Source organism: Gasterosteus aculeatus, chromosome Y, assembly GCF_964276395.1.
Source record: "Gasterosteus aculeatus chromosome Y, fGasAcu3.hap1.1, whole genome shotgun sequence".
Classification (NCBI taxonomy): Eukaryota; Metazoa; Chordata; class Actinopteri; order Perciformes; family Gasterosteidae; genus Gasterosteus; species Gasterosteus aculeatus.
The window spans coordinates 18396315-18420764 of record NC_135709.1 but is presented as its reverse complement, the minus strand read 5'-3'; the positions used below and the strand labels follow the sequence as shown (position 1 = coordinate 18420764).

Genomic DNA, 24450 nt, shown 5'->3' with positions numbered 1-24450 from the left:
CGTGGGTTCCAAACGAACTCCGTTAATCCACAGTGTAACAGGTCCACGTCGTCTCGATGAATGGTTATCCAAATCGAAGCAGTTTTCGACCTAAAGTGTACTGACGAAGTCCTAAACGAAGTCTAGTACTGGTTGCTAATACGGTAGATAGGTTTAGACGTTCGCCCGGTGCGCTCGAACACAGCAAAACGGAGAGTTCTGTGATCGTTACGATTATCTTGCATGTTTATTTTACATCCACATATCATACAGCGGCAAAACTTTAACTGATAATACATGTACCCAAAATAACAAACCGCATTGCTCACCACAAAGGCACACACGCACACTGGCACGGTCGAAAACTGTTTGCTTCCCAAATTAGCAACACCTGTGTCTGGGATTCCTGCAGGTCTACCTGGGCTGATCCGAGGTCAGCTGAGCCACAAAGCACATACAGCCTCCTAGTGGCACAGAGCAAAATTAATTGAAATAATACCAAATGAATATGGCTCCTACACCTTCTCTTTTCTATGTCGATGGCATGACTAGTCTGACTAGTCTGACTAGTCTCAGGTGAAAGGATTTAATACAAAACTATTTTAACAGCGTGGACTAGTCCTAAAGTGGCATTATTACATGTTGACTTGTTTTAGGGATTAATCTCTTCTCTGCACCAGTTAAAGATGCAGAGCAGAGAGAGTTTTATTAATCCAATGATTTTGCAAATTGTCCACACCACACCATCCAGATGAAAATGTAGCAAAAGGAGCTGTAATCATTTATCAAACTACATCTCGGATATCTGTTTCAAATTCAGGCCTGTATACTTTCAACTAAAGAGAGCTTCATTTGAATTTTTTAAAAAGCAACAAGTTTTTGAAGCTGCAAGCAGCGACGAATGGGGACTCATGACTTCATATGAGTCGGGGGTACTAACGGGAAATCTCTGCCGGGTGTAATGATATATCACACAATGGCTCATTGGTTGCGACAGGGGTTGAGGCTATGCTAAGAGTCACCAATTTACCTATCCTGCAGAGACTGTGGGAGGAAGCCACAGTAAGATGGAACACATGCAGGCATGGGGGAAAACATGCAAATGCCACGCAGAAAGACATACAACCTTCTGTGGCACAACTCTGTGCCACCTGTCTCTGATAAGTGTCAATAAAAAATGGTTTGTGGGTAACAAATGGGGTGGGGTTTAGGTGTTGGGGGATGACTGAGTCAGTACTTGCTTGCTCACATGTTCGGGGCTGGACTAGTGCATGAAACATTTGGGGGGCGGGGGGGGGGTATATTTGAGTTATTACACTGTCAAACATGTCAAGTCAGTTGTACCTGGAAATGAAAGATCACCTGCTGCCTTTAAAAGGCAAGTTACTTCTACTTCAAGATTAGCCTAGTTTCAACAAGACAATAAAGTTGTTTAATTATAATTTAATTATAGTTTTCTAAACATTGTTTTTTAAATCAAAGTTGATTGAGCTTGTAGTCGCTTGTTGTTTTTCGACTGAATATGTTCAAAAAATGTTTAAAAAAATAATAATAATTTGGCGTTATAGTTGACAGAATACGTTTCTTCAATATTCAAACAAACCCACATTTATGCATTATTGAGTTACAAGACGACATAAGCGCTATTTAAAATTACAACGTTTGAAATTAGAGACGGAGAAGGTGCAGGGGATTATACACAACCAGATTATGAGAGCATTACACCAGGTTATTAAAAAAATAAAATAAAATGTGCAGTAAACAACAAGAAGACGAGTAAATCCTATCATTTCAAAATTGGGAATAACTAAATTCCAATTCGATTTCTAATAAAACATGTAGCTTGTCTTTATTATAAAGGTTATTGCCAGTTATTGCAAACCTGATGAAAACATTGTGTGAAGAACAACTCAATTGCGAAATAACAGCATCCTCTTAGTTGGGTTTTGACGCGCATTTATTTGTTTACAGGCAGTGTCCGAGCACCGTTGTACGTTTATGATGACCCTCAAAGCAACTCAAAGGTGTGCTTTATATTATGCAGTAAGGAGTAGATCTCTGGGCTCATGTAGGACGTTCTCCACTCTAACCACGGTCACATTTCAAATTTCCAAACAAAGTACAGAAGTCCTTTGTGTTCGTTCACAAATACCACAGCCTCAGACGCCTCAGCAGCCACAGCAGCCACAACAGCCTCAGCAGCCACCGCAAAAACCAAACCCACAGACGCCTCAGCAGCCATGGCAAAAACCGAACCCACAGACGCCTCAGCAGCCATGGCAAATACCAAAGCCTCAGACGCCTCAGACATCTCAGCAGCCATGGGAAATACCAAAGCCTCAGACGCCTCAGCAGCCATCACAAAAACCGAACCCACAGACACCTCAGCGGCCATGGCAAAAACCAAACCCACAGACGCCTCAGCAGCCATGGCAAATACCACAGCCTCAGACGCCTCAGCAGCCACAACAGCCTCAGCTGCCATGGCAAATACCAAAGCCTCAGACGCCTCAGCAGCCTCAGCATCCACAACAGCCTCAGCAGCCACCGCAAAAACCAAACCCACAGACGCCTCAGCAGCCATGGCAAAAACCGAACCCACAGACGCCTCAGCAGCCATGGCAAAAACCGAACCCACAGACGCCTCAGCAGCCATGGCAAATACCAAAGCCTCAGACGCCTCAGACATCTCAGCAGCCATGGGAAATACCAAAGCCTCAGACGCCTCAGCAGCCATCACAAAAACCGAACCCACAGACGCCTCAGCAGCCATGGCAAAAACCAAACCCACAGACGCCTCAGCTGCCACCGCATAAACCAAACCCACAGACGCCTCAGCAGCCATGGGAAATACCAAAGCCTCAGACGCCTCAGCAGCCATCACAAAAACCGAACCCACAGACGCCTCAGCGGCCATGGCAAATACCAAAGCCTCAGACGCCTCAGCAGCCTCAGCATCCACAACAGCCTCAGCAGCCATGGCAAATACCAAACCCACAGACACCTCAGCAGCCTCAGCTGCCTAAGCAGCCTCAGCAGCCCTGGCAAATACCGAACCCACAGACGCCTAAGCAGCCTAAGCCGCCGGAGCAGCCATGGCAAATACCAAACCCTCAGACGCCTCAGCAGCCTGACCAGCCACAACAGCCATGGCAAATACGAACCCACAGACGCCTCTGCAGCCTAAGCAGCCTAAGCAGCCTCAGCAGCAATGGCAAATACCAAACCCACAGACGCCTCAGCAGCCTAAGCAGCCCCAGCAGCCATGGCAAATACCAAATTCCCAGACTCTTCAGCAGCCTCAGCAGCCGTCATATATAGAGAACCATGACAAACTACATGGCGTAGTTGATACAGCCAGGATACCATGTGGACCTCCTGACATTACTTCTTTAGATTGTCAAGCTATAAACTGCTGCTATCAGGGACGAATGTGCTATTACAGCAAAGCTGGTAACCTTTTTTTGTATTTCTTTCAGAATTATATGGATATATACAAAGATGATAGCAATAGCATGCTTTCGATCTTTTGATCTCAGTGACTCTTCAGTGCACCAAGGATGCCCAAATCATCATTGTGGTGTCCAAAGTGGCCACCATACCCTTCATGGATTTGGACTCAATCCATTTCAATGGAGATGAACCAAATTGTAGTGCTGTTGACACCACATCACACTTTGCGGTCTATCAGTTCCCTCCCACTGGCTGCGGCACCGTCCTAAAGGTAAGGGTTGCAACTCATTAGACAGTTAATATATTAATATAATAAATTCATTTTCAAGTAGTTATGAAGATTGAAATACAATCCATATTACTGTAGGCGGAACCTGGAGTTCTTATCTATGAGAACAGGATGTTCTCCTTATATGACGTTTCTGCGGGACCCTACGGAATGATTACCAGAGACAGCCGTTATGAGTATGTTTTTCTTTCTTCAACACTGAGTGCTCACAACGTAAAAAGATTTCTACTTCTACTGCTCGGCTAAGGCTATATTTTCAAACAAATCAGTGGTTTCCAGAGGATAACGTAAACTGACCTTTAATTCACTGGAATCCTTTAGGGTTAGCTAATTGTGATATTACAATATGAACTCCAATAGTTTTCTGACTGACTAACATGGACGTTATCTCTTGTGTCAGGCTGATTGTCCAGTGTAAATACATTGGCAGCACTGTTTTCGCTGTAACAATTGAGGTTGGCCCTCTTCCGGCACCATCCTCAGTTGCAGCTCCTGGACCTCTGCGCGTGGAGCTGAGGCTGGGCAACGGACAGTGTGTCACCAAGGGCTGTCGGGAAGGTTAGTGTGAAGGAGATACTTTGTGCAGTGTTTTTTCCAGTGAGTTCTTGAACACCCAATCTTTTCTGTTTTGAGCAGAGGATGTGGCCTTCAACTCCTTTTACGCGGATGCCGACTACCCCATCACTAAGGTGCTCAGGGATCCTGTGTACGAAAGAGTGAGTAGTACGCCATATACCACACTGGTATTTACACCATCAATGTGTGTGTTACTCTGAAGTCTCTTGCCCTTGTTTTTGACAAAAATTAATATGGTGAATTAGATAGATAATGCTTTTCCATAGAGGAACATCATGGTTTGTGGTAAAAACAAATGCTCATGCATGAATCCTCTTGTGTCTTAACTTCAAGTCTGACTGCAACTGTCCTTTCCCATGTATTGTACACAGAGAGAGACATTGCTGCTTCGAGCAAGGGAGGCCCCAGAGCTCACACCGTGGAGCTTGTCATCACCAACCAAGAATGAGTATTTGTTAATAACATGCAGACAGAACTTATAACATGAAATATCTGTTCTAGATGCTTACTAATAAAGTCTTTGAATTTCAAATAAATATTTAAGTTTCTGAATTTTGTGGTTTGGTTATTCTGATTATTTCAGGGTTAGAAGTAGCCTTAAAGCGTATCATTGTAGATCACATGCCTAGCTGTCAAAAACCTTTCCACAGGAGGCCATAATAACGGTGATTCCTAAAGGAAAGAACAATGATAGCTGCTCTGGGTACAGACCTATAGCAATACTTAATATAGACTATAAATGATATACTTTAATTATTGTAAAGAGATATAAACACTTGAAGGACATTATAGATGAGGACCGGCTTCATCAAGGGGCGCCAAACCCAGGATAACATACGGAAAACACTACATATAATTGAACACATTAATCGTAAAAACATTACTGCGGCCTTAATAAGCCTTGATGCAGAAAAGGCATTCGACAGGGTAAACTGGAATTTACTATTCCAGGTATTGGAGAAATTTGGACTAAGCAAAAGAGCTATTCAATGTGTCAAAACACTTTACCATAACCCAACTGCAGGGATAAAAATAAATGGCAGTCTGACTGTTAGTATAGGTAGGGGCAGTCCACCAGGCAGGGATGTTGTCTTTCACCAAGTCTATTTGTTATCTTTTTATAGAACCCTTTGCACAAGCCGTTAGGCAGAATAAAGACCTTATGGAATAAAGGTTGGAAAGGAAGAACACATTATAGGCCTTTTTGCGGATGACATGATCTGTTACTTAAAGGACCCCAACAGATGCCTGCCCCAATTAATCGATCAACTCGAGACGTTCGGTTCTTACTCCGGATATAAATTATCTGTCAAAAACGGAAATCCTAACACGAAATTATAAACCTTCTGAAAGTATACAACAAACTCTGAACTTAAAATGGAGTTCTAAAAGAATGACATACCTCGGAGTAACTATAACAAAAATTATTGATGATCTATATAAAGCCACCTATACCAAAATGGATCAAGACATGAGGACTGACATGGAGAGGTGGGCTATTTTCCTGTTAGATCTCAGCTCACAGATGGATACTTAAAAAATGAGCATACTTCCAAAACTCCTCAATTGCTTTCAATCACTTCCAATCGAGATCCCTGAGAAGTAATTCAGAGCTTGGGATAAAATTATTTCAAGGTTTATATGGAATAGCCAAAAGCCAAGAATCAAATATGAAACATTACAGATTGGAAAGAGGGAAGGGGGGGATGTCACTACCTGTGCATGTGACCTTTGACCTCATGCATGCGCAAGGGGGCGTATACAGGAAGTGGGCGTAACCGCCGCCATTTTGCGGTCATGCACGGAAATGCGTCATTTTACGAGTGGAAACGGAAATACGTCATTTTGGGGCGTGATTTGTAGGGGGGCGTGCACTGTTTAAGCATAAATACGCCATGCTTTTGACGATGACGTGAGGGGTTTTGATTGGAAATTCGCCTATTTCTGGGTGTGTTTTATGCGATGGGCGTTAGTTTTGACCGGAAACACGTCACTGTAGGAGGGGTTTCATCATATATATAGATGTGTTATTTGGCACCGCGATCGAACCTTCCTTTTGGACTCATCCACGGGGCTTCACGCTCCAGGATTCTTAGTGAAACAGCAGAGGCCTATCCCAGTGTGGTCCCGGTGTCTTCTTCTTCTCTTCAAAGGTATGAGAGACCCCGCCACAAATCAGTGAGACACTGGTGCTTCTGTTCAGATTCACCATTAACATCTTAATGCATGAATTAGGGGGCTATCTTCTTCTGGTCCATCAGGACACAATTTGTAACCTAACAGAGGAAAGCCCTGAGGGTCACAAAGGCCTACCCTCAGGAAAACAGACATCTTAAGTTTTTAACGAGGAACACATGTGTCGACTTAGTGAAGCATAATGTGACACAGCACCCCGACGGTGCCAAACCCTAAATGGCTCGAGAATGGCCCCCCTGAAAACCCTAGGGATGGAGAAAAAACAGTGTCCTTATGTGGTAAACAGTGAGCAGTTTAATTTTAATCAACAGATGAACCCCCCCTGAGACCCGGGGGTTGTGTGAAAAGCAGAATCCTTAGGTGGTAATGATGTTGCATTCGGGGGGTATGGGTCTCCTATATAGATACAGCCACGGTTCACTTCTTGACACCTTGGCAGACTGGTGCATCCTCACATTTAAGACATTTCCATTGAGAGCCAGATGTACTACAAGGGGGGAGCAATGTACCAGATATGTGGTAAGTACTTATTTCATTGTCAAATTTATATATATATACACACACACACTGGTATAAATTTAAAAAAGCTTTAAAGATTGTACTATGTCGAGTGATACATATTTGTTTTTATATATTTCTATATATTTTTAATAGGTATTTACACCTTTTAGAAATAGATGACAGCTCGACGCCTATACATGTGAGTCTTGAAAAACTGAAAAAGGAGGTTGCTGCACTCAGTTGTCTACCACCAATGACTACGTACACTAACCAGGGAGCCGTCACAGGTAGGGAAAATGGCAGAATGATATAAGACTTCTATATATTTATTATTTGACGAATCATTCATGGTGATTTTATAATTCTCTTGAAAGAATCAACATCTTGGGAAAAACCGACTGATCGTCGTTATCAAACGGGGGTTGCAGGTAACTGGAACAATATCAAATATTTTTATGTATTTTATTGATTATTGTTGTTGAACTTTTTTTAATTTTTTTTTTACTAATAGACGTGTATGCCCCTCCAGAGAAAAAAAAAAGTACATACGGTTGACCAGTCTGAGAGACCTTCTACAAGGTATGTGACATCATCCATATATATATATATATATATATACAATTGTTTTATAACATATTTTGTCCATGTATGCTTGTACAGCAGGGATCAGCTTGACCTGTCTACACCAACAAAGGACACATGGAACTATCCAGGATGCTTGACTGACGAGGAAATGCTGCAGGGGATCTGTGACTATGAAGAAGAGAGTACTACAGTAGAAGCAACATCGGAAGAGTGTGTAACCCCACAAAATCAGGGTCAACAAAGCCATGAGAAGCTGCAACAAACTCCTCTTAAACTCTTTGTGGGGCCGTTTTAGTATGAGCAATAATATGCCTGCATGCGAGCTGATCACAGATCCGGTCCGGTTCACACAATTGATGTTTAGTGACCACTTTGATGTGCGACAATTCTGTTTTATCTCAGATGACGTGGCTTTGATACAGAGGCGACATGCAGACGCCCACGGTTCCCGTATAAAAGACGTAAACGACGAGCCCTGACAACTGCCCATGCCAGATTGATGCTCTACGACTTGTTAGACAAACTGCAGGAGAGGGTCTTGTACTGTGACACAGACAGCATTGTCTTTACATCGAGAGGGAGCGAATGGGTGCCGCTCCTGGGGGCATATCTTGGTGACCTGACTGATGAGTTAAACAGCGGAGACATATGCGGGCTGCCTAGTGAAGACTACATCACAGAGTTTGTATCAGGAGGACCCAAATGCTATGCCTATAACACAATGCAGGGTAAAACAGCTGTCAAATGTAAAGGCGTCACATTAAACGCTAGAAACGCCTCCGTCGTCACCCCCCAGTCACTGATTGGTCTCGTACAGGCTTAAGTAACCAATCACAACACACACACTTTGACCACTGTGTCTGAAACTATCAGGCGTGATAAAAAGAAGTTACATCTTAAAAACGAGACAGTTTTAAAGCAAGTCAGAGTGGTGTACAATAAGCGGAGGGTGTTGTCTGACTATACGACCCTTCCTTATGGATACTAACAGCGATCAAGGATTTGATGCACGACTACAACACCCCTTTAGTTTGGTAGTGAGTGGGCCTTCAAACTGTGGAAAGACTTTTTTTGTCAAGGACATTATTGCAAATGCTGAGAGGGTTATTTCACATCGTATTGACAATGTCCTCTACATTTATTCATGCTGGCAGCCTTTATATGATCAACTGCTTAAAACAAGAGACATTAACTTTGTAGAGGGCTTACCAAAGTCTCTGTGCGATGATGTTTTACTACCTCCTGCCAAAAACAATCTACTCATTATAGACGATTTAATGAATGATGCCGGGAATAATATAGAAGTTCAAAATGTTTTTACCAAATATGTACATCATAGAAATCTCAGTTGTGTATATTTAGTACAAAATTTATTTATTCAGGGTAAATCTAGTCGCACTATTAGTTTAAACACCAACTATCTCATTCTGTTTAAAAACCCTAGGGATAAATATCAAATCACACTACTGGCCAGACAGATGTTTCCCGGTAATACTAAATATTTTTTAGAGGCCTTTAATGATGCGACCCAACAATCATATGGCTATCTTCTCATAGATTATAAAGCGTTGACCCCCGAACATTTAAGACTCAGAACGGCTTTGCTATCGGAACAACAGGTTGTGTATATTCCCAAAAAAAAAAACAGGCGTTAATAACGCTAAAATGTCATCACGCATGCAGAGGAATTTGTCATTGTTGGAGTTGATATATAAATGCAAGCACGGATTTTATCGACTCTCTGTGTGAGATCGCACTCAATGTATTGAGAGGTAACATTCCTTTGACCGACAAACAATTCGCCCTCTTAAAGAAGAAGAAGAAGATTATCCGGCTGGTGGCGGATAAAAAAGTTAAACGGACCAAGAAGAAAAAGACCCTCAACCAGTCGGGGGGCTTTTTATTACCGTTATTAGGGGCTGCTATTCCGTTTATAATTAGTCTTGTCAATAGGCGTGGGTAAAAAATGGAGCACACCCAAAAAATGTTTCTGGTCCCCCAGCATCAGCTTGGCCTAGTAAAGCAGCAGCCTCATTATCAGCAGCAGGATCAACGAGGGTCTATAAGACAGGCGGTGCAAAATGAGCTTGATAGAGCTATGATTGACGTGTTGAATCAACCTGATACAGACATGTACGAAAAAGCCAAAAAATATTCCGTTATTTTACAAAGATACTTGGCTGTGGTGAGACAGGGAGAGCGTGAGAAGGTGGCGTTGCCTTTACCACAACCCTCCGGTGAAAGTGACTCGGGCTCAAATCCTGTCGTTTCAGCAGATGACGTACCAGGAAAAGATGTGATTTTAGGCAATGTGATCAGGCACATATCTAAAAAAAGTAAAAAAACATGCCGAATACATTTTGGATGCTTTGAACCACGCAAAAAACGGCATATCCTGGACAGACCGAGGGGAGATCGTTGTCAACAATCAAACGATCAAAGGCACACATCTGTATGATCTGGTGAAAAGTGTCACGTCCTCGTATAATGTTTTAGACGAATCTAGACCTATCGGTTGGAAGATATTTTTAAAAATACTAGCAGATTTAAATATCCCCCTATCCGCTATCCCCAACACGCAGGTTCGGAGGTCTATTGCTGAATGTAAGGGTGGTGATGCAGTTTATGACGGGGGTTTTAATGTTTCGGGGTCATTCAAAACAAAAACTAAGACCAGCCGATCTATAGACAGCACCCCCTTTAAGACACCTAAATCCCTAAAGACCAAATTTTTTAGGAGTGATGATTCGTGGGAAGATTTTTAAGATGTGTTGTGCTATTACTGGGTGACACATGTATTTTTATTATTATTTTTAAGCTTGTACTGGATGCACATTACTTTTTTTTTATTTTTTATGACACAATATTTGTAATGGTTGTGTATTATTATTATTATTTTAAACTTTCTACAAGTGTTTGTAATGCTTTTGTATTATCTGTTAGTCTGTTCTTTGTGGATGGAAAAATAAAATTGATGTTGACTGCTGAAAGTTGTCTTTATATATTTTATTCATAAAACGTCACAGGATAGTTTATCATTAGATCACACATTGTACACACGTAAAAGCATCCTCACAACACCCAAACGGTTGGATTTTGTTAACAAAACGACAGACCATTGCATCATTATTGACTAGATTAGGTCCGTACAAAGTTAAAACTCGTGAATAAGACCAGCCTTTTTGTATATAACATAGAAAAAACACAATGTTGACCACAGGTTGTAGTAAAATTATTTTGAACCTGTTTCCTATAATAAGACATAGCCGTACAGTTATAATTGAGAAAATTAACTATTTCTTTTGGAAACTGTTCATAATCAGGAGGGTTTCCAAAACTGTCAAAGAAAAAGCCATGTTTGTATTTTGTGATATAAATTGCCAACCAATGCTCCCCGGGGCTGTGTATTCCGTGTATAACTACCCGTGTATCCTTCGTTGTCAACAAACCCTAAAACAATAAACTTAGGGATCTGTCCCATGAATAGATTCTCCTGGTTGCAGACTCGGGTCCCCGCCGGAATGGAGAATGTTTTCAGCGCTACTCTGTCGATGGCATACTTGGCGTTTGTGTGTTGAAGAGCCCTGCTGTGCGCCAGTCGGACCGTCGGAGCTACGGAGACCTTTTTTACAAATACACTAGTGTTGGGAGAAAATTGTTGAGCCTGCGTGGGATGAGGCTCTCAGGAATGTGACCTTTGATGTTCAGGTCTATTGGTGAATATAAGGGGGGTGATGCATTGTGTCATAAACGTGAAGCATGTTGAGCGTTCAAAACTAAACACTCTTGTTATTGTCTTGTGTTTTCATGTGACCTGCAGAACTCGTGCAGGTTTGGTCAGCACATTTGTGAGGCCATGCTTGACATCCAAGCACTTTTCAAGCCTGAAAATGATAAGACGACGGTGGAACATGTACAGCTGGGAAATGGGAAGAAACACATGTGACATACATTGTGGAGTGGATGTATAGATTTATGCCTCACACGAGTCTCTGCGCCGTGCTTCATTCTTACTAACATTCATTTTGGGTGACAGGTTGCGCTGATGATCATCGCACTCAGATTAAAGACATGGTTGTTACTTCACTAATATATTTCTATTTTATACAATACCTTCCAGATCTGCGGTGTTTTGATGCTGAGGAATAGATATTTAAAAGTGGAAATTATTTTTTGTTTATGCAATGTTTTTTCCTTCCTTGCTGGAGTCAGTTTATGCCATAGACGGTATATAAAGCCAATGTAATGGAATACATCTAAATGATCCCCATACACTGTTTATGGTTTGTGTAATGTGAAACTTGTAAATATAGAACTATGGCTGAAACTGAATCATGTAACATAACAATATTTATTATAAAATTGCTGTTTTTTTAATCAAATGTACATTATCCTGCATACATCTCAATCTGTAATCATGCTTAACAGGGGACATGTAAACAGTTATTTATTCTATAAAGTATATATATATATATATTTTTACTATATATTTATATATAGTTAGTTACAGTTATTTTCCATTCTTATGCATGAATTGACTAAGAGAGGTTTATTGTAAGAGGTGGGGTGAATGTCATATTGTGCTCCTGGTATCCATATGAACATTTACAGGTTCATTCAGACTTCTAGGGTAAACAAAACCAATCTGGACTTTGATCAGCTGGAAGCTTTTTTAAGTGTTTGACAGACTGGAACATTGAGAGAAAACCACATGACCACTAATCATAAACACCCCCCAGGCTGCTTGGTCTTAGTTATACAACTTTTTTGACCCTAAATAAAGTTTTTAACACAAGGTTCAGCTCCTGATCTGTGACTTCACGTCAATGCACAATCAACATCAGTTGTTGTTGGATGTAAAAACATTTGATTTTTGAATGCGGCTCCCAAAGAGCGGGCAAAAAACAAGCCATTTTCTATTTTAATATTTATTAGTTTAGGTGGGGACAATGCAAAAAGTCAAAGTAATAAAAAACAAACCATTCTGTTCACTCTTTCTTTCAAGGCATCAGTCACGGCAAAGAACTAAAACAAGACTTTATATCTGTACAAAGTTAATGGACAAACAAAAATTAAGCGGTCCGCCTGCTTGATGAGAGCAATTTTAAAAGAGCCAAAGAGGTTGCAGACACCAGACTTCCTAAGATTGAAAATGAATCAACAGTATCCTATTATTGTCTTCGTCCTTATCGCCCTCTTACCAGAAGTTGCCTGCTGATCGCACACATGTAGCATAACGGAACACAACAGACATAAAAAGGCCAATGGATTTGAAGTATGCTCTCGTTCTCGTCAATCGTTACGTCACTGGGATACTGCTAGTTTGAGTCCGCTGGGGGACGACACGCCCCTTGGGCCACTGTGTGGGGCTGTTTCTCACGTAGATACACGCCAACGCAGTCTTTTCTGTGTACATACTATTTTGTGTATATATTTCAAACACCCTAGGATGGTTTTGTAGTTTATGTGTCTAAAACAAACACTCTGGAGAGGTTTCGGGGTTTCCGGTCTGTGATGCAAAGGCGGATTAAGAGGTCGCACCGGGAGTCGGGTTGACGTTCTGCGTGGCTGCTTGTGGTGCCACCTCTATGATCCGTGGTTTGTCGATGATGCGCGCGGTGCGGTTTCCTTTTTCTACAATGCCGATGATCCACGCTTGGTGGCCCTCACCGTATTTTGGGGATTTGATCTCTGCACAGAAGCGGGCAGCTTGCTCCCGAGGCAGACAAATCAGCAGGCCTCCTGTGAAGAAAGGGAGATCTCGTGAGTCACAAGGGGCTAAATGGAGGTTTTTAATGTGAAGGGTTCCTGGCGGGTGCTCCCTTGTCAGACCGCTGGTTATAAATGCTGCCTTTGATGCTGAAACCGATCACATTGATGTTGTGTGGGATACGGTCCAGCTGGCATTAGATGCTGCAGCCCTGTGGGTCTCTTATCTTTATAACTGCCCTTATGAAGTTTTGTAAGGATTTGTCTTTTTTCCTCCTTTATATCCCGCAGGATGTATATATCTGTTTAGGTCGTGTTTACATTCCACCTTTTTACTTGGACGTATCGTTAGTAGTTTCTTTAATCCAAAGCGGACAATCACTCCAACCTTTCCCTCAAAATAAAACATGTACAAGTTGTGTTTTAAAGAATAGCTTTCAAAATGGATACAGATTACCTTCAATACAACTTGAACCTATCAGAAGCCATATTCTTAAAGACTTTCATTTCAATCTTGCGACAACATTTTTGCTCGTTCCTACTTGGAATATTTATTTTAATTCGTTCTACTATGGTGTGATGTTGGGCACTTTGAGGTTCGCTTGACATATGTGTCATCTACTGTAGAATAACTATGCGTTAAACAGCGGTTAAGAAAGAAAGAACACAACGTGAGCCATGTACACACTCACCGGATGTTTCGGGGCAGGTGCCGTGCATCAGTCCAAACATGTTCCCACAAGCCTTCGACACGGCCGCCATCTTGGCAAGCACTGGGAGGTTGTGGATGACAAACGACACCTCGCTTCGCTGTTGTCGTGCCAACGTCTGAGCGTGGCCTAGGATGCCGAACCCTGTAATGTCGGTGGCTGCGTGAGCGTTGAAGGTGTGCATGAGGCCAGCAGCTACATGGGAAAACAACGGGAGAGGGAGACAGAGAGCGCGCATGACCGTGGGTGTATTAAGGATGTACACAAGTGCTGTGAGCAAATATTGACTATATGATTTGTGCAGATATATTTACACTCCTTGCAGGCCAGACGATGTATGCCGCCTGGAAGCAAAAACTAATATTTTTACAGATTACAGATTCAGAAACTTCTGTTTCACATATCACATTTTCTTAAGGTATTACAAAGCAATCGCGGAAGGCTTTTTGCATTATATTTTGCTATATTAGCAGAAGCTCATTCAACATTTTTCTCTGCCCAACAGCATACGGTACTAGTCAAACATTTGGAACTTGGTTCTGGTACTGTGTGTAGTTATGCAGAGCATGAAGGCCTTTTTAATCGTTTAATAATCTATCATAGGCCTAGCTTGTTTGGTATTGATGCTTCTTGTTATCGAGAATGATTTATGGGAAGTAAATAAAAAACACTTTAAACAAATGGTTGTCACTGTCTATTCATTTTCAGCAACAGGAATTTAATTTCTTTGACTGTATGAAAATAATTACTAAACCTCTTCAATATAAGCACATTGTAAGTTTTCATTGACAAGGAGTTGTGTGGCGGCATTATCTTGTTTCCTTTGGGAAAGGAAGGTCCGGTCTTTCCTGTACTAAAGGAAATAAGAAAGGAAACATCAAAGCACCTTTTCTTGGTACTCTTACCAAGGCTATCCCTTATAGACACACAGATCATTTGATTCTGTTAGGACCCTTCATCAATACAGGCCTGTTCTGCACTGCCTTTGTTGGGAGTTGAAAGTAGTGACACATTTGCCATTTTGGTTTGGAATTAAAAAAATACTGATTTTTACTCGTTCTGCAAAATGCTATTGGTTGAGGCCTTTGATTGTGGTGCAAAGGCTGAGCTGTTTTAAGGCAGTTATCCTCACTGCCTACTAGGACATTTCCATAAGAGGTTCACCTGTCCTGTTGAGTCGAGCCATGTTCATCATTGCTTCATGGTAGGCCAGCTCCACATCCTCCTGGGTCACCACCAACTTGATCTTGTTCCACTTTTCAGGCTGGGAAATAACAAACACACACACAGCCAGTGGCGTTAGTGCGTATCCTAAAAAAGGAGGGGCGTGGATACAAAGTGATTGGAGTGAGTGAAATGAGCGGCGGCGGCAGGGGGACTCACAATATCCAGCCACTGATGTACTGCAACGGCCACCTGTGTTCCGAGCGGCTTGGTCAACACCAACACGTCTCCTGGCACTGCATTGTCTGGCCTGAGAAGCATCAAAACTCGTGATTGTTTTTTTTGGATAACAACAAAATGATACACAAGACGGTGACGTGTGCGCTGTGGAACTCCTTCATACATGATGAATTCGTTCGGCTGGCAGACTGCCGTAGCGACTCCTCCCATGACCACCCAGGGGTTGAGCACTGTCTGTCCGCCTGTTACAGATGTGCCGGCCTCCTCTGACGCGTCCTTGAATCCCTGGATGACCAGTGGCATGACTTTGTCTCTCTCCTTCGTAAACAAGAAAAGGAAAAAGGTAATAAAAACATTATAGTTAATATATATTTGTGTTAAGTCACTCTAGTGAGAGTGGTAGCTGGTGCGTTCTACCACAAACCCGTTTTTTTTTGCAGCTGTTTGCCAGAAAAAGGATCCAAAAGTGAACACATCTGCAGACGTGCCTCATACCTTCTCTGACATTTTGTTGCTGACTCCCAGAAGCATCAACATGTTGTCACACTCCGTCACGCCCATGGCATACAAGTCACTTAGAACGTTGGCACAAGCAATTCTTCCCTAGAAAATGGAAATACTGACCATCAAGTACATCAAGGGTTGTATTATAAAGGCACAACCAAATAATACAGAGAAAGAATTGCAGAATAAAATCCGTACCATCATGTAGGGGTCATCCACAATGGGGTAGATGTAATCTGTTGTCTGGACCAGAGAAAGGCCTCCATGTCTGAGGGGGATCACACAGGTGTCCATTCCTATGCCTTCAAAAATACAAGAGATCTATATGTGATATTGTGTGCATTTCTGGTTTTATTCTGACTGCTGGGCTTTTAAGTACGAGGGAATTTAAACTGACTCATTTTAGTGTGCAGTCATTCGCCTATCATCATATTATCATATCTCTTGGTCCCTTACGTATAATATAACACACATGTTTTTAGAGTTATGTATGAAGAAACTTTATATTTAATGCCACAACAAAACTGGTTTACTCTACAGAGGAAAATTCTTCTTCCACCTTTAACATTATATGTATACTCATTGTAACTTTAATTTTTTGTTATTACAGTACTATACTAGTATCATAATAACCTAATCGGGGCATGACCGCCCCCAGGAACTGTTCATCTTCTTGATAGTGGTTCTCCTGTAGAGCTTCCAGCAGCTTCTGTAAAACATCCTGGGGCACCTGTGACCGACGACAAAAACCACCGTAATCATTATGCTGCATTCTTTTACATCACATTTGATGGAATATCGAGTAATATGAAGAGATATGCCAAAACAATGATGCATTTATACTGATACATACAGATATTCATACTGAGATCTAACCTTGCACCCAGTACCCTTGAGCTCAGCAAAGCGCGTGAGTCTGAAGTTCTTGTCCAGCTCGTAGCTTTCAGGGTTGAAGGACTCCCTCACAGACATGTCTGAAGAAAGTCTGGGTCTTCACCACTGGAATGGCCCCGGGAAAGAACAAGAGACAAATGTGATTAGAAACACTGTTTGAATAGATATGTGTTTAAAGCCAATCTTGTTAATTGTGTTGCCTTTAAATACTAAAGACTTCAATCATTCACATCTGCAACCTGTTATCCACTTATGTGCTCATCTGCACATAAATTCCAGAGAATCAAAGTACAAATTATGTTTAATCTGAAGCAACATTGCTGAATTAAATACTGACTTTGTGTGCTCATACTATTTTAAGACTGTGTCAGAGCTACATTTAACAATGACACTTAATATGAATTATTAATTAATCTCTAGGTCTCTTTGAATGTAACACAAGCGTAATGTTTTAAGATATTATCATTGTTTACAGTAAATTTAAATAAAGTAACATAGCAAAATCCTTACAATTGAGATACTGGATATAATTTTAAAAAAACATGTATTAACCATCAGTCTTACAAAGCCATTTTGAGGACACTTTGAATTAGCAACACCTCATCAAAGCAACAAAACACATGGAGTTATAAACACACAAAAATCTCTGATAAGTCTTAACGTTAAATAAAAAAAAGGAACGTGGTGGGTCCATTGCATTGTGCTGAATGTGAATATCCAAAAATATAGTCCTGCATAGATTTAAATGATATTGAATTGATAAATTGCAAGTGAATTTGAATGGTAAGGACTGACATATTTTGGTTTAAGTATTTCGATTACTTGTCTCTTATTCCCCTGTGTTTCTTTCCAGCTGCTGTTGACCCCCTGAAGGGGCCGCGGGGGGGGGGGGTTAGCGCACAGTGGGAACGTTCAAGTGGCAAAACGCTGCAAAGTTCATTCAACCCTGATGCACCGGCTCACAACAACAGCGCCGGACACTCGCTTTAATATCAATCAACTCTTTAAAATCAGAGTCGGGATACCTGTGCTGAAAGTTACACCGTTACACATCTCACTTCTGTGGCCAAACTAAAAAACGCCGTTTCCGTTTGCATGCTAACTCTCGCTTGCAAACGCCGATCAATGCGTTGAGGCGATGAGCAAAGAGGCGAGCAAGAGGCGAGAGTGCGCGAGCCGTAAAAAAACTATTACACCACTAAGAGACGCGTACCGCGGGCCGCAGCGCGGGTGTGGTGCGCTCCGGGTGAAGGACGCAGTGACAGTTCTTGGCCCATGTTAAGTTAAAAAGTTGTCGTTGAGCGCCGAAAAAAAAATGTCGGCGGCGGAAAAAATTAACCCCTTCCTGTCCGTCACCATGCGATGAGTGCAACATCACAGCTCGTATCAATAAAACCGCGCCGAACAGGCTGCCTGTGCAACGCCTGTACTGCTAATGTCTAATATATGTGTTTACAATCGCCCCGAAAACGATTTTAGGACCAAAGCGGAGTTATATTCTTGCAACATTTCCCCTTTAATTGCTCCGTCCAGTTTATCCTTACCAGCTTCACGTTAGCGGTGGATCCCGACAGAAGAGCGGGGACGGCCCCAGAATGCATTGCGGCTGGAATCGGGAGCCCTCCGAGAACGCCTGACGGAAAGTGAGACGCGTTTGTCTTCTAACTCAGAACTATTAAGCGAAAAAATCTAAACTGTCATATACGAACGAAGGCGCTTTGTTAAATTAACCTAAACGATCGTTCTTTGTTTTCGTCAAACAGTATACGGTGTGCAATTCAAAGAGGAAACTCACAAGATGTCAAAGGGTCCTCTGTCCATACACTGGCGGCTTCGACATCCCCTTTAATGGGCCGCGAAGTCTGGCAAAAAAATCTCTACAACGGAGTGTACCTTTAATTTACTGTTTTCCCTCCAATTGCTCTTAACAACACAGCATCGTCTGGCATGAAGTGTGGGCACTTGACACGGGCATTTGTGATATTTTGGTAGGATTATGATAATAATTTTTGTTGCAATGCATGTTTGTATCTATTCATTATATTAGAACAACACTCTCATATTGATTTGCTCCTTTAGAAAGAAATCCAGGATTACGAACTTTTTTTTTTGAACTTCTGTTCTTATTTGGCATATTTTTTTTAAAAACGACACAAAGACGAAATGGCCAGGAAACCATATTTATTTACCATTCGTGTTATGTGCACAAAAAGCAACAATGTTATGAAAAATGTCATTCACCACAATAGTAGTGATAATATAACAATAGATATGCATGGCCTAGAGCAGGGGTTCTTAACCTTTTCGACCTTGAGGCCCAATTTTTATAGTACAAAGTGGCCCGGGGCCCATTAAATATTAACACTGTATAGGTTTAATTGACTTCACTCTCGGTTTGATTTGTATTCAATAATAAACCAAATCCACTTATTGTCTTCTGGGTGGGGGTATCGGCAGGACGTTCGTCTTTATTTTTTCTTTTTAAAAACGTATCCATTTTTGCTGCGAAGTAGACAGTCTTCTTCTCTGTGTATTGGCGCTTTTTAAACAACCGAGTGATGCATTACCGCCACCACATGGTCGAAAGCTGCACGCAGTCCTGCGGCCCTTGCGGCCCACAGGTGCAAAACTGAAAGTTTTTTGCGGCCCTCTAGGGGGCGCTGGTGGCCCAAGTTTGGGCCGCGGCCCTATGGTTAAGAATCACTGGCCTAGAGGACGTGTGTCAAACTCGCGGCCCACGGGCCAAATCCGGCCCGCCGGGGGTGTCCAGTGCGGCCCGCCGGATGAATACTTTATATGCTTTATTCTTCGAGCTTAGCCTATTCTACAATACATCGTAAATCTCCTTTTGGATGTAATGTTTGTATATAAGATTGACCCTGCACTACACGTTACACCCATTGAGAAATTTGTCACTTAGGAAGTAAATTAAAAAGCAATTTGAGCTAAGTGTGCGAATGCTATACTAAAACAGTTGTCTACGTTTTCTTGTTTAAGACTTGCAACTCCTGGTACTGACATATGAGAACTAGGCAAGTTAAAGCTGTAGCCTACAATGTAAACAATAAGCCACAATATATTTTAGCCCCTGTATGCGTTAGTGTCTTTTGGTATTAGAACCTAGATCTCAGTATCTGTCCTGAAGAAGGACCACAAAAGCTGCAGAAGCTGTATGCGAAAGAGACAGAGAATCATTAAACGGGCTGCTTTGTCATTGGGTGCTATTTTTTGCCGTTAACATCCATAGAAGAGCGCAGCAAAGGACAAATGTAAAGTGGCAAAATGCAAAGTAATGAAGACAAATAACAAATGCTGTAAGGCCAGTGAGGCAGCCATTGAATCAACCAGTCATGATGACGACCGTCCCCTTCCCGCTTGCAGGCTTCCTAGAGTCACAGCCTATAACGAAGGAAGAAAAGAATTCAGGTATAAAATATCACTTCAATAAAAGACAACTGGGTTTCACATATTTGTTGGATTTCTTTTACAGGTCTTGTAGCGGTCTATCAAAAAAAATTAAAAACTGACAGCAAAAAGATGAATGCTTTTTTGGCGGTGATGCAAATTGGGAAATGAAAGGGGGGGGGGATAAGGTGCATGGTGTGAAGATAATTAGCTGACATTTCGGGAAGCTGTGTGGGAATGTCAAATGTCACAGCAACAGTGCAACAAAGACACACGAGCCAATGAGCGAGCCAGCAACACAGTTTTGTGTGTGTGTTGTGACAGTGAAGTTGTGAAAGGTAAAGGCTCAGACGGGTTCTGGTGGAAGATTATTGTCAGATGGAGTAGTGATATAAGGCCTGCAGGCAAAGACACAGACGTGTACAAGTAAACAACTGGATTGGGGTTGTGTGTGTGTCTGTTAGTCGCCATTTTAATTAGAGGTTTGTACTTGTGGAGGGTCCATTTAAGACTTCCTCTGCTTCTGCAGCATCTGAAGAGTCAAAGGAAGAACACGGTTTAGCCGACCCTTTCGAAGAAGGATTGTCTTTGACAATTTTGCAATGGAATTATAGTAAACTCACTGGCATTTCAATAAATGTGAGAAAATTAGGTGCAACCTTTTGCAGTAGACTGTGGCAGTACCTCTTTTCAGCCTCCTCCTGGCAAGTTTGATCTGATCTTGAAGGATCTGGACCCAGTCTCGTGGCCCGGGCAACTTCTCTATTCGATGTTCAGTGCAGTATTTCTCTGTAAACACTGGACACGGTTCACACAACTACATTAATATATACTTCATCATTTATGTGTATGTATATGTATATTAATGTGTCATTATTGTTGCACCCCGGTGCAAGGAGACTGAATGGGACTTTTGTATTTTACCTTTAATGGCGCTCACAATGTTCTGGTCCAAGCCCTTACGGTTATCATTGAGCCCTCTCTTCCTCTTACCGTTTGGCAAGGAGTTAGCCAGCGTGGTATCATCAAAAAAGGCACACACCTGGACACATCACAGCTCCACATTAAACAGATTTAGCCATTTGTCAACTTGCCGTTATAAGGGATGTAAATTATTTGTGCTATTGTAGTTTTTAATAAAATGTTAGTGGCAAGTGAGCAATGTATTGATGCACACCAGTTTCCTGAACAGCAGGCTGCCTGAGCGTGTATAGTTGAGCAGAATGGAGTCTAGCTGCGCCTTTGAGATATACACGTCATGATCCTCTGCAAGACGCACCTCGGACTGAAAGAGAATCAAATATCACAGTGTTAATTCTGAGGTATCTACGGACAACTGGTCAATTACAACACTAGATAAATTTGATTTTTGGAAGGACAAAAAGAGAGTACGCGCAAAGTAATTGTAATAGGTATTAGCTTAATGCTGAATGTAAAATAAGGATAATTGTTCAAGTCATACCATCTCAAAATGATGATCCAAAGTGGTAACTTAACAAAATGAGATATCACTTGCCGACGATATTTAATGTATATACAAGATGTATTTCAGGTTACTTAAATGGAGTCAAAGACATTCAAATTTAGAACTTTTATAAAACAAAATTAGTTATATCTTCATAAAATAAATCTGGAAGAAGATGAAGCTGGAGGTAGTCCGATGAATTTAACAACTAATTATACGGAATCATCTTTCACGTGTACATTAGGTTGCGTTGAGAAACCAAATACACACATTAAACAGACTTTGAAACTACATTTTTGAGGAGCACTTGTTTCTGTGGCCAGGCAAATAGTAAATTTGAGTCAACATTTGGATTACCTCCAACAACAGTTCCTTTAGTTGCTTCGGCAGAGGATTGTGAATGTCGTTGATAGCTACTGTATCCTCCTGAGGGGGCAGAACAGAAACCTCAGGCGAGACAGAAAGGCTGTCGTGAGAAGAGTCGTGATCTTTCTCATATCCCTCCGCCTTTCCAGATTCTGCATGTACAGCTATAAGAGGTGATGCTTGCAGGGGGCCGAGAGCGGCTCTTCTTGGTCTGGTAACATTCGGTGGCGCCACTTTATAGATTGGCCTTCTCTTGCGGGGCCTACAGCGAGGCGAGGGGCCCGGACCGAGACGAGGCTGGCCCGACGATGCTGCCCCTCCGTGTCTTTCTAAGGATGCTAGAAAAAGACAATATCACTAAGAATGTTTCCTCCCTCACTTGGTCACAGTACGTGAGTGTTTGTGTTCATCCGCTTACCTTTCTGCGTGTGCATCAGCCTCCTCATGGCACGCAGTTCCTGCAAAATAGCCTGTAAGGTTCCCTTACAATTACACATGCAGCAGGGGGCTTCTGTTGCATCAGAAGGGACGAGACCTACTGGGAAGACAGCAGAGCGATGGTAAGTGATCGTCTGCTTTAACATGCTTATATGAGTGCAAATTATATAAGTGGAAATTGCTTTCTTGCCGCGTCACAGACAACAAGTGTCTACATGGGAGACATTTGAGTTGTGTATATTCTTGGTTGTATCCCCTTCAAATCTGCTATGGCATCGTACCATTAGCTTCATTCACTTTGTTCGGATCCTTGGTATTGTTGAGGACCTTCAGGGCTTTGGAGCGAGTGCCGTACTGGCCACAACTTGGACCGTTGGGGATGGGGGTGGATATGGGTGCAGGCCCCGGGTCCCCTGCAGAGATCCAGCGGTTGCTTTGGTGGTCCTCTGACACAAGAGATGAAATGGCAGGCTGATGTACCCAGGTCTGATGCCTTTCCTGAGGGTCCTTTGTTAAGCTGTCCTGCTCTCTTACCACACGATGATATACCCTGCCGGTCTTATCACTCAGAAGCCTCATCATTCCTGTGATTTGCCTCTTGATCTCCACGCCCTCGTCCTCTAGCCAAACTACGTTGAGAAAGAAAGGTGTCGGAGTGATAGGTGAGATCTGCCTCGATACATCATAGAGATTTTATTCACGAAATGGAACATACCATCAGGAACAGCGGCATCCTTCGGGTCTCCATTTGCGTCGTTGCAGTTGGAATTCATCACATATGAAGGGGCAAAATCTGCACACAAAAGATGCAAAGATGTTGCTTTTGGAGGATGATACTGTTATCTACCCCCCCATTCCCCCTCCCATCCCATGCAGAAACCACCACCTGTAGGTGGTATGAAGAAGTGTATCCAGGAGAGGTGGCCTAGAACATTTGCTTCAGCAGAAAGTGAACAATCCAAGCTTAACGCTTGATATTCAACATGTTTCCACAATTTAGACTATTCTTCAGCCTAATCACATTCATTCACGAATCCACGCTGAGCCTCGTGTGACATGCAAGAGGACCTCCACCATGATGGCTTCCATCTGTTGCTTGTGACCGAGGCGCAGGCTATGGACGCGGGTCGAGCTCCGCCGGCACGCAGCGGCAGAACAAAAACGGCCAGACGACAGACTCGCGTCTTTCTTCCATTCGCTCAGCAGCCTACCTTCCTCCGTGACCAGTTTAAAGCTCTGCGACTTCCTCCTCCTCTTCCTTTCCCCGCACTCCATCTTCGAGGAGGGATATAATCACCTTGCAGTCGACAGACGATCGCGCGGTGGAAAAGATTCGCTCCCTGAGAACGACGGAATCGGTGACAGCGATGCGCTCAGCGGAATCAGCGTCCAGCCAGCCTCATTAATCAGTGCAATTTCTCCCCCACGTTGCGCCATATGGATCCTGTCACCGCAACGTTGCTTAAATTGCCTGGTGAATACTATCGGGTGATCGTCGCTTTTCGTTCCTTAAAATAGAAATAAAAAAATGATGCCGTTTCTTTTCCTTTTGCCATGTAAATACGTTAATGACTTTAATATTACATATTCATAACACATCCCTTTGCGCCACCTGATGGTATGTTCTCATCTGAAAGATCGAGTCACACGTTTGCCTCTTTGGTGTCCAAACAATGGACTGGCGTTTGGAATAAAGGCAATAATGAGACCACACAGTAAACAAAAAGTTTTTTCTGAATTAAATGAACATGGGCAATGGTGCATTTGCTCATATTTTACATTAAAAATAATGACTCAATGATCTTCTCGAATGTAATGTAAGGTATTGTTACATTTACATGAGAGATCTTATTTTATACACAGGTATCATATTGTATAAACCCTCTTTAGAGTTGGTGAAAATAGGGTATCCTTATATCTGATGTACTATTATATTGTGCATCAGTGGATTGATTTCCCTTCTCTCAGGTCATGAC

The 24450-nt window shown here is 42.2% G+C and overlaps 3 protein-coding genes across 6 annotated transcripts; 1 reads left to right on the top strand and 2 right to left on the bottom strand.

Annotated features, from left to right (window-relative positions):
* Positions 1-3410: 3410 nt before the first annotated feature.
* LOC120812379 (zona pellucida sperm-binding protein 4-like) lies at positions 3411-4745 on the top strand. Its single transcript, XM_040168309.2, has 6 exons — positions 3411-3432; positions 3519-3703; positions 3800-3897; positions 4122-4279; positions 4358-4444; positions 4669-4745. The coding sequence occupies exons 1-6, from the start codon at positions 3411-3413 to the stop codon at positions 4743-4745; spliced, it is 627 nt and encodes a 208-aa protein (XP_040024243.2).
* Positions 4746-12491: 7746 nt separating this feature from the next.
* On the bottom strand, positions 12492-18454 carry LOC120812570 (selenide, water dikinase 1-like). 4 transcript variants are annotated; one of them, XM_040168673.2, is made up of 10 exons: positions 18345-18454; positions 16783-16905; positions 16540-16636; positions 16105-16208; positions 15898-16005; positions 15566-15720; positions 15382-15472; positions 15163-15262; positions 13981-14193; positions 12492-13321 (listed from the first exon to the last, which is right to left on the bottom strand). In XM_040168673.2, exons 2-10 carry the CDS (start codon positions 16876-16878, stop codon positions 13107-13109), a joined length of 1179 nt encoding a protein of 392 aa, XP_040024607.1. In that variant the 5' UTR covers positions 16879-16905; positions 18345-18454; the 3' UTR covers positions 12492-13106. The 4 variants fall into 4 exon arrangements, with proteins under 4 accessions (XP_040024607.1, XP_040024608.1, XP_040024609.1 ...); XM_040168674.2 differs by having other exon boundaries at positions 18014-18351; XM_040168675.2 differs by lacking the exon at positions 18345-18454 and adding an exon at positions 17826-18085.
* Positions 18455-18980: 526 nt separating this feature from the next.
* Positions 18981-24106, bottom strand: LOC120812569 (BEN domain-containing protein 7-like). The gene is made up of 10 exons (XM_040168672.2): positions 23686-24106; positions 23190-23267; positions 22756-23103; positions 22455-22571; positions 22028-22374; positions 21383-21490; positions 21130-21247; positions 20890-21003; positions 20696-20737; positions 18981-20199 (listed from the first exon to the last, which is right to left on the bottom strand). The coding sequence occupies exons 1-10, from the start codon at positions 23747-23749 to the stop codon at positions 20141-20143; spliced, it is 1395 nt and encodes a 464-aa protein (XP_040024606.2). The 5' UTR covers positions 23750-24106; the 3' UTR covers positions 18981-20140.
* Positions 24107-24450: the final 344 nt, after the last annotated feature.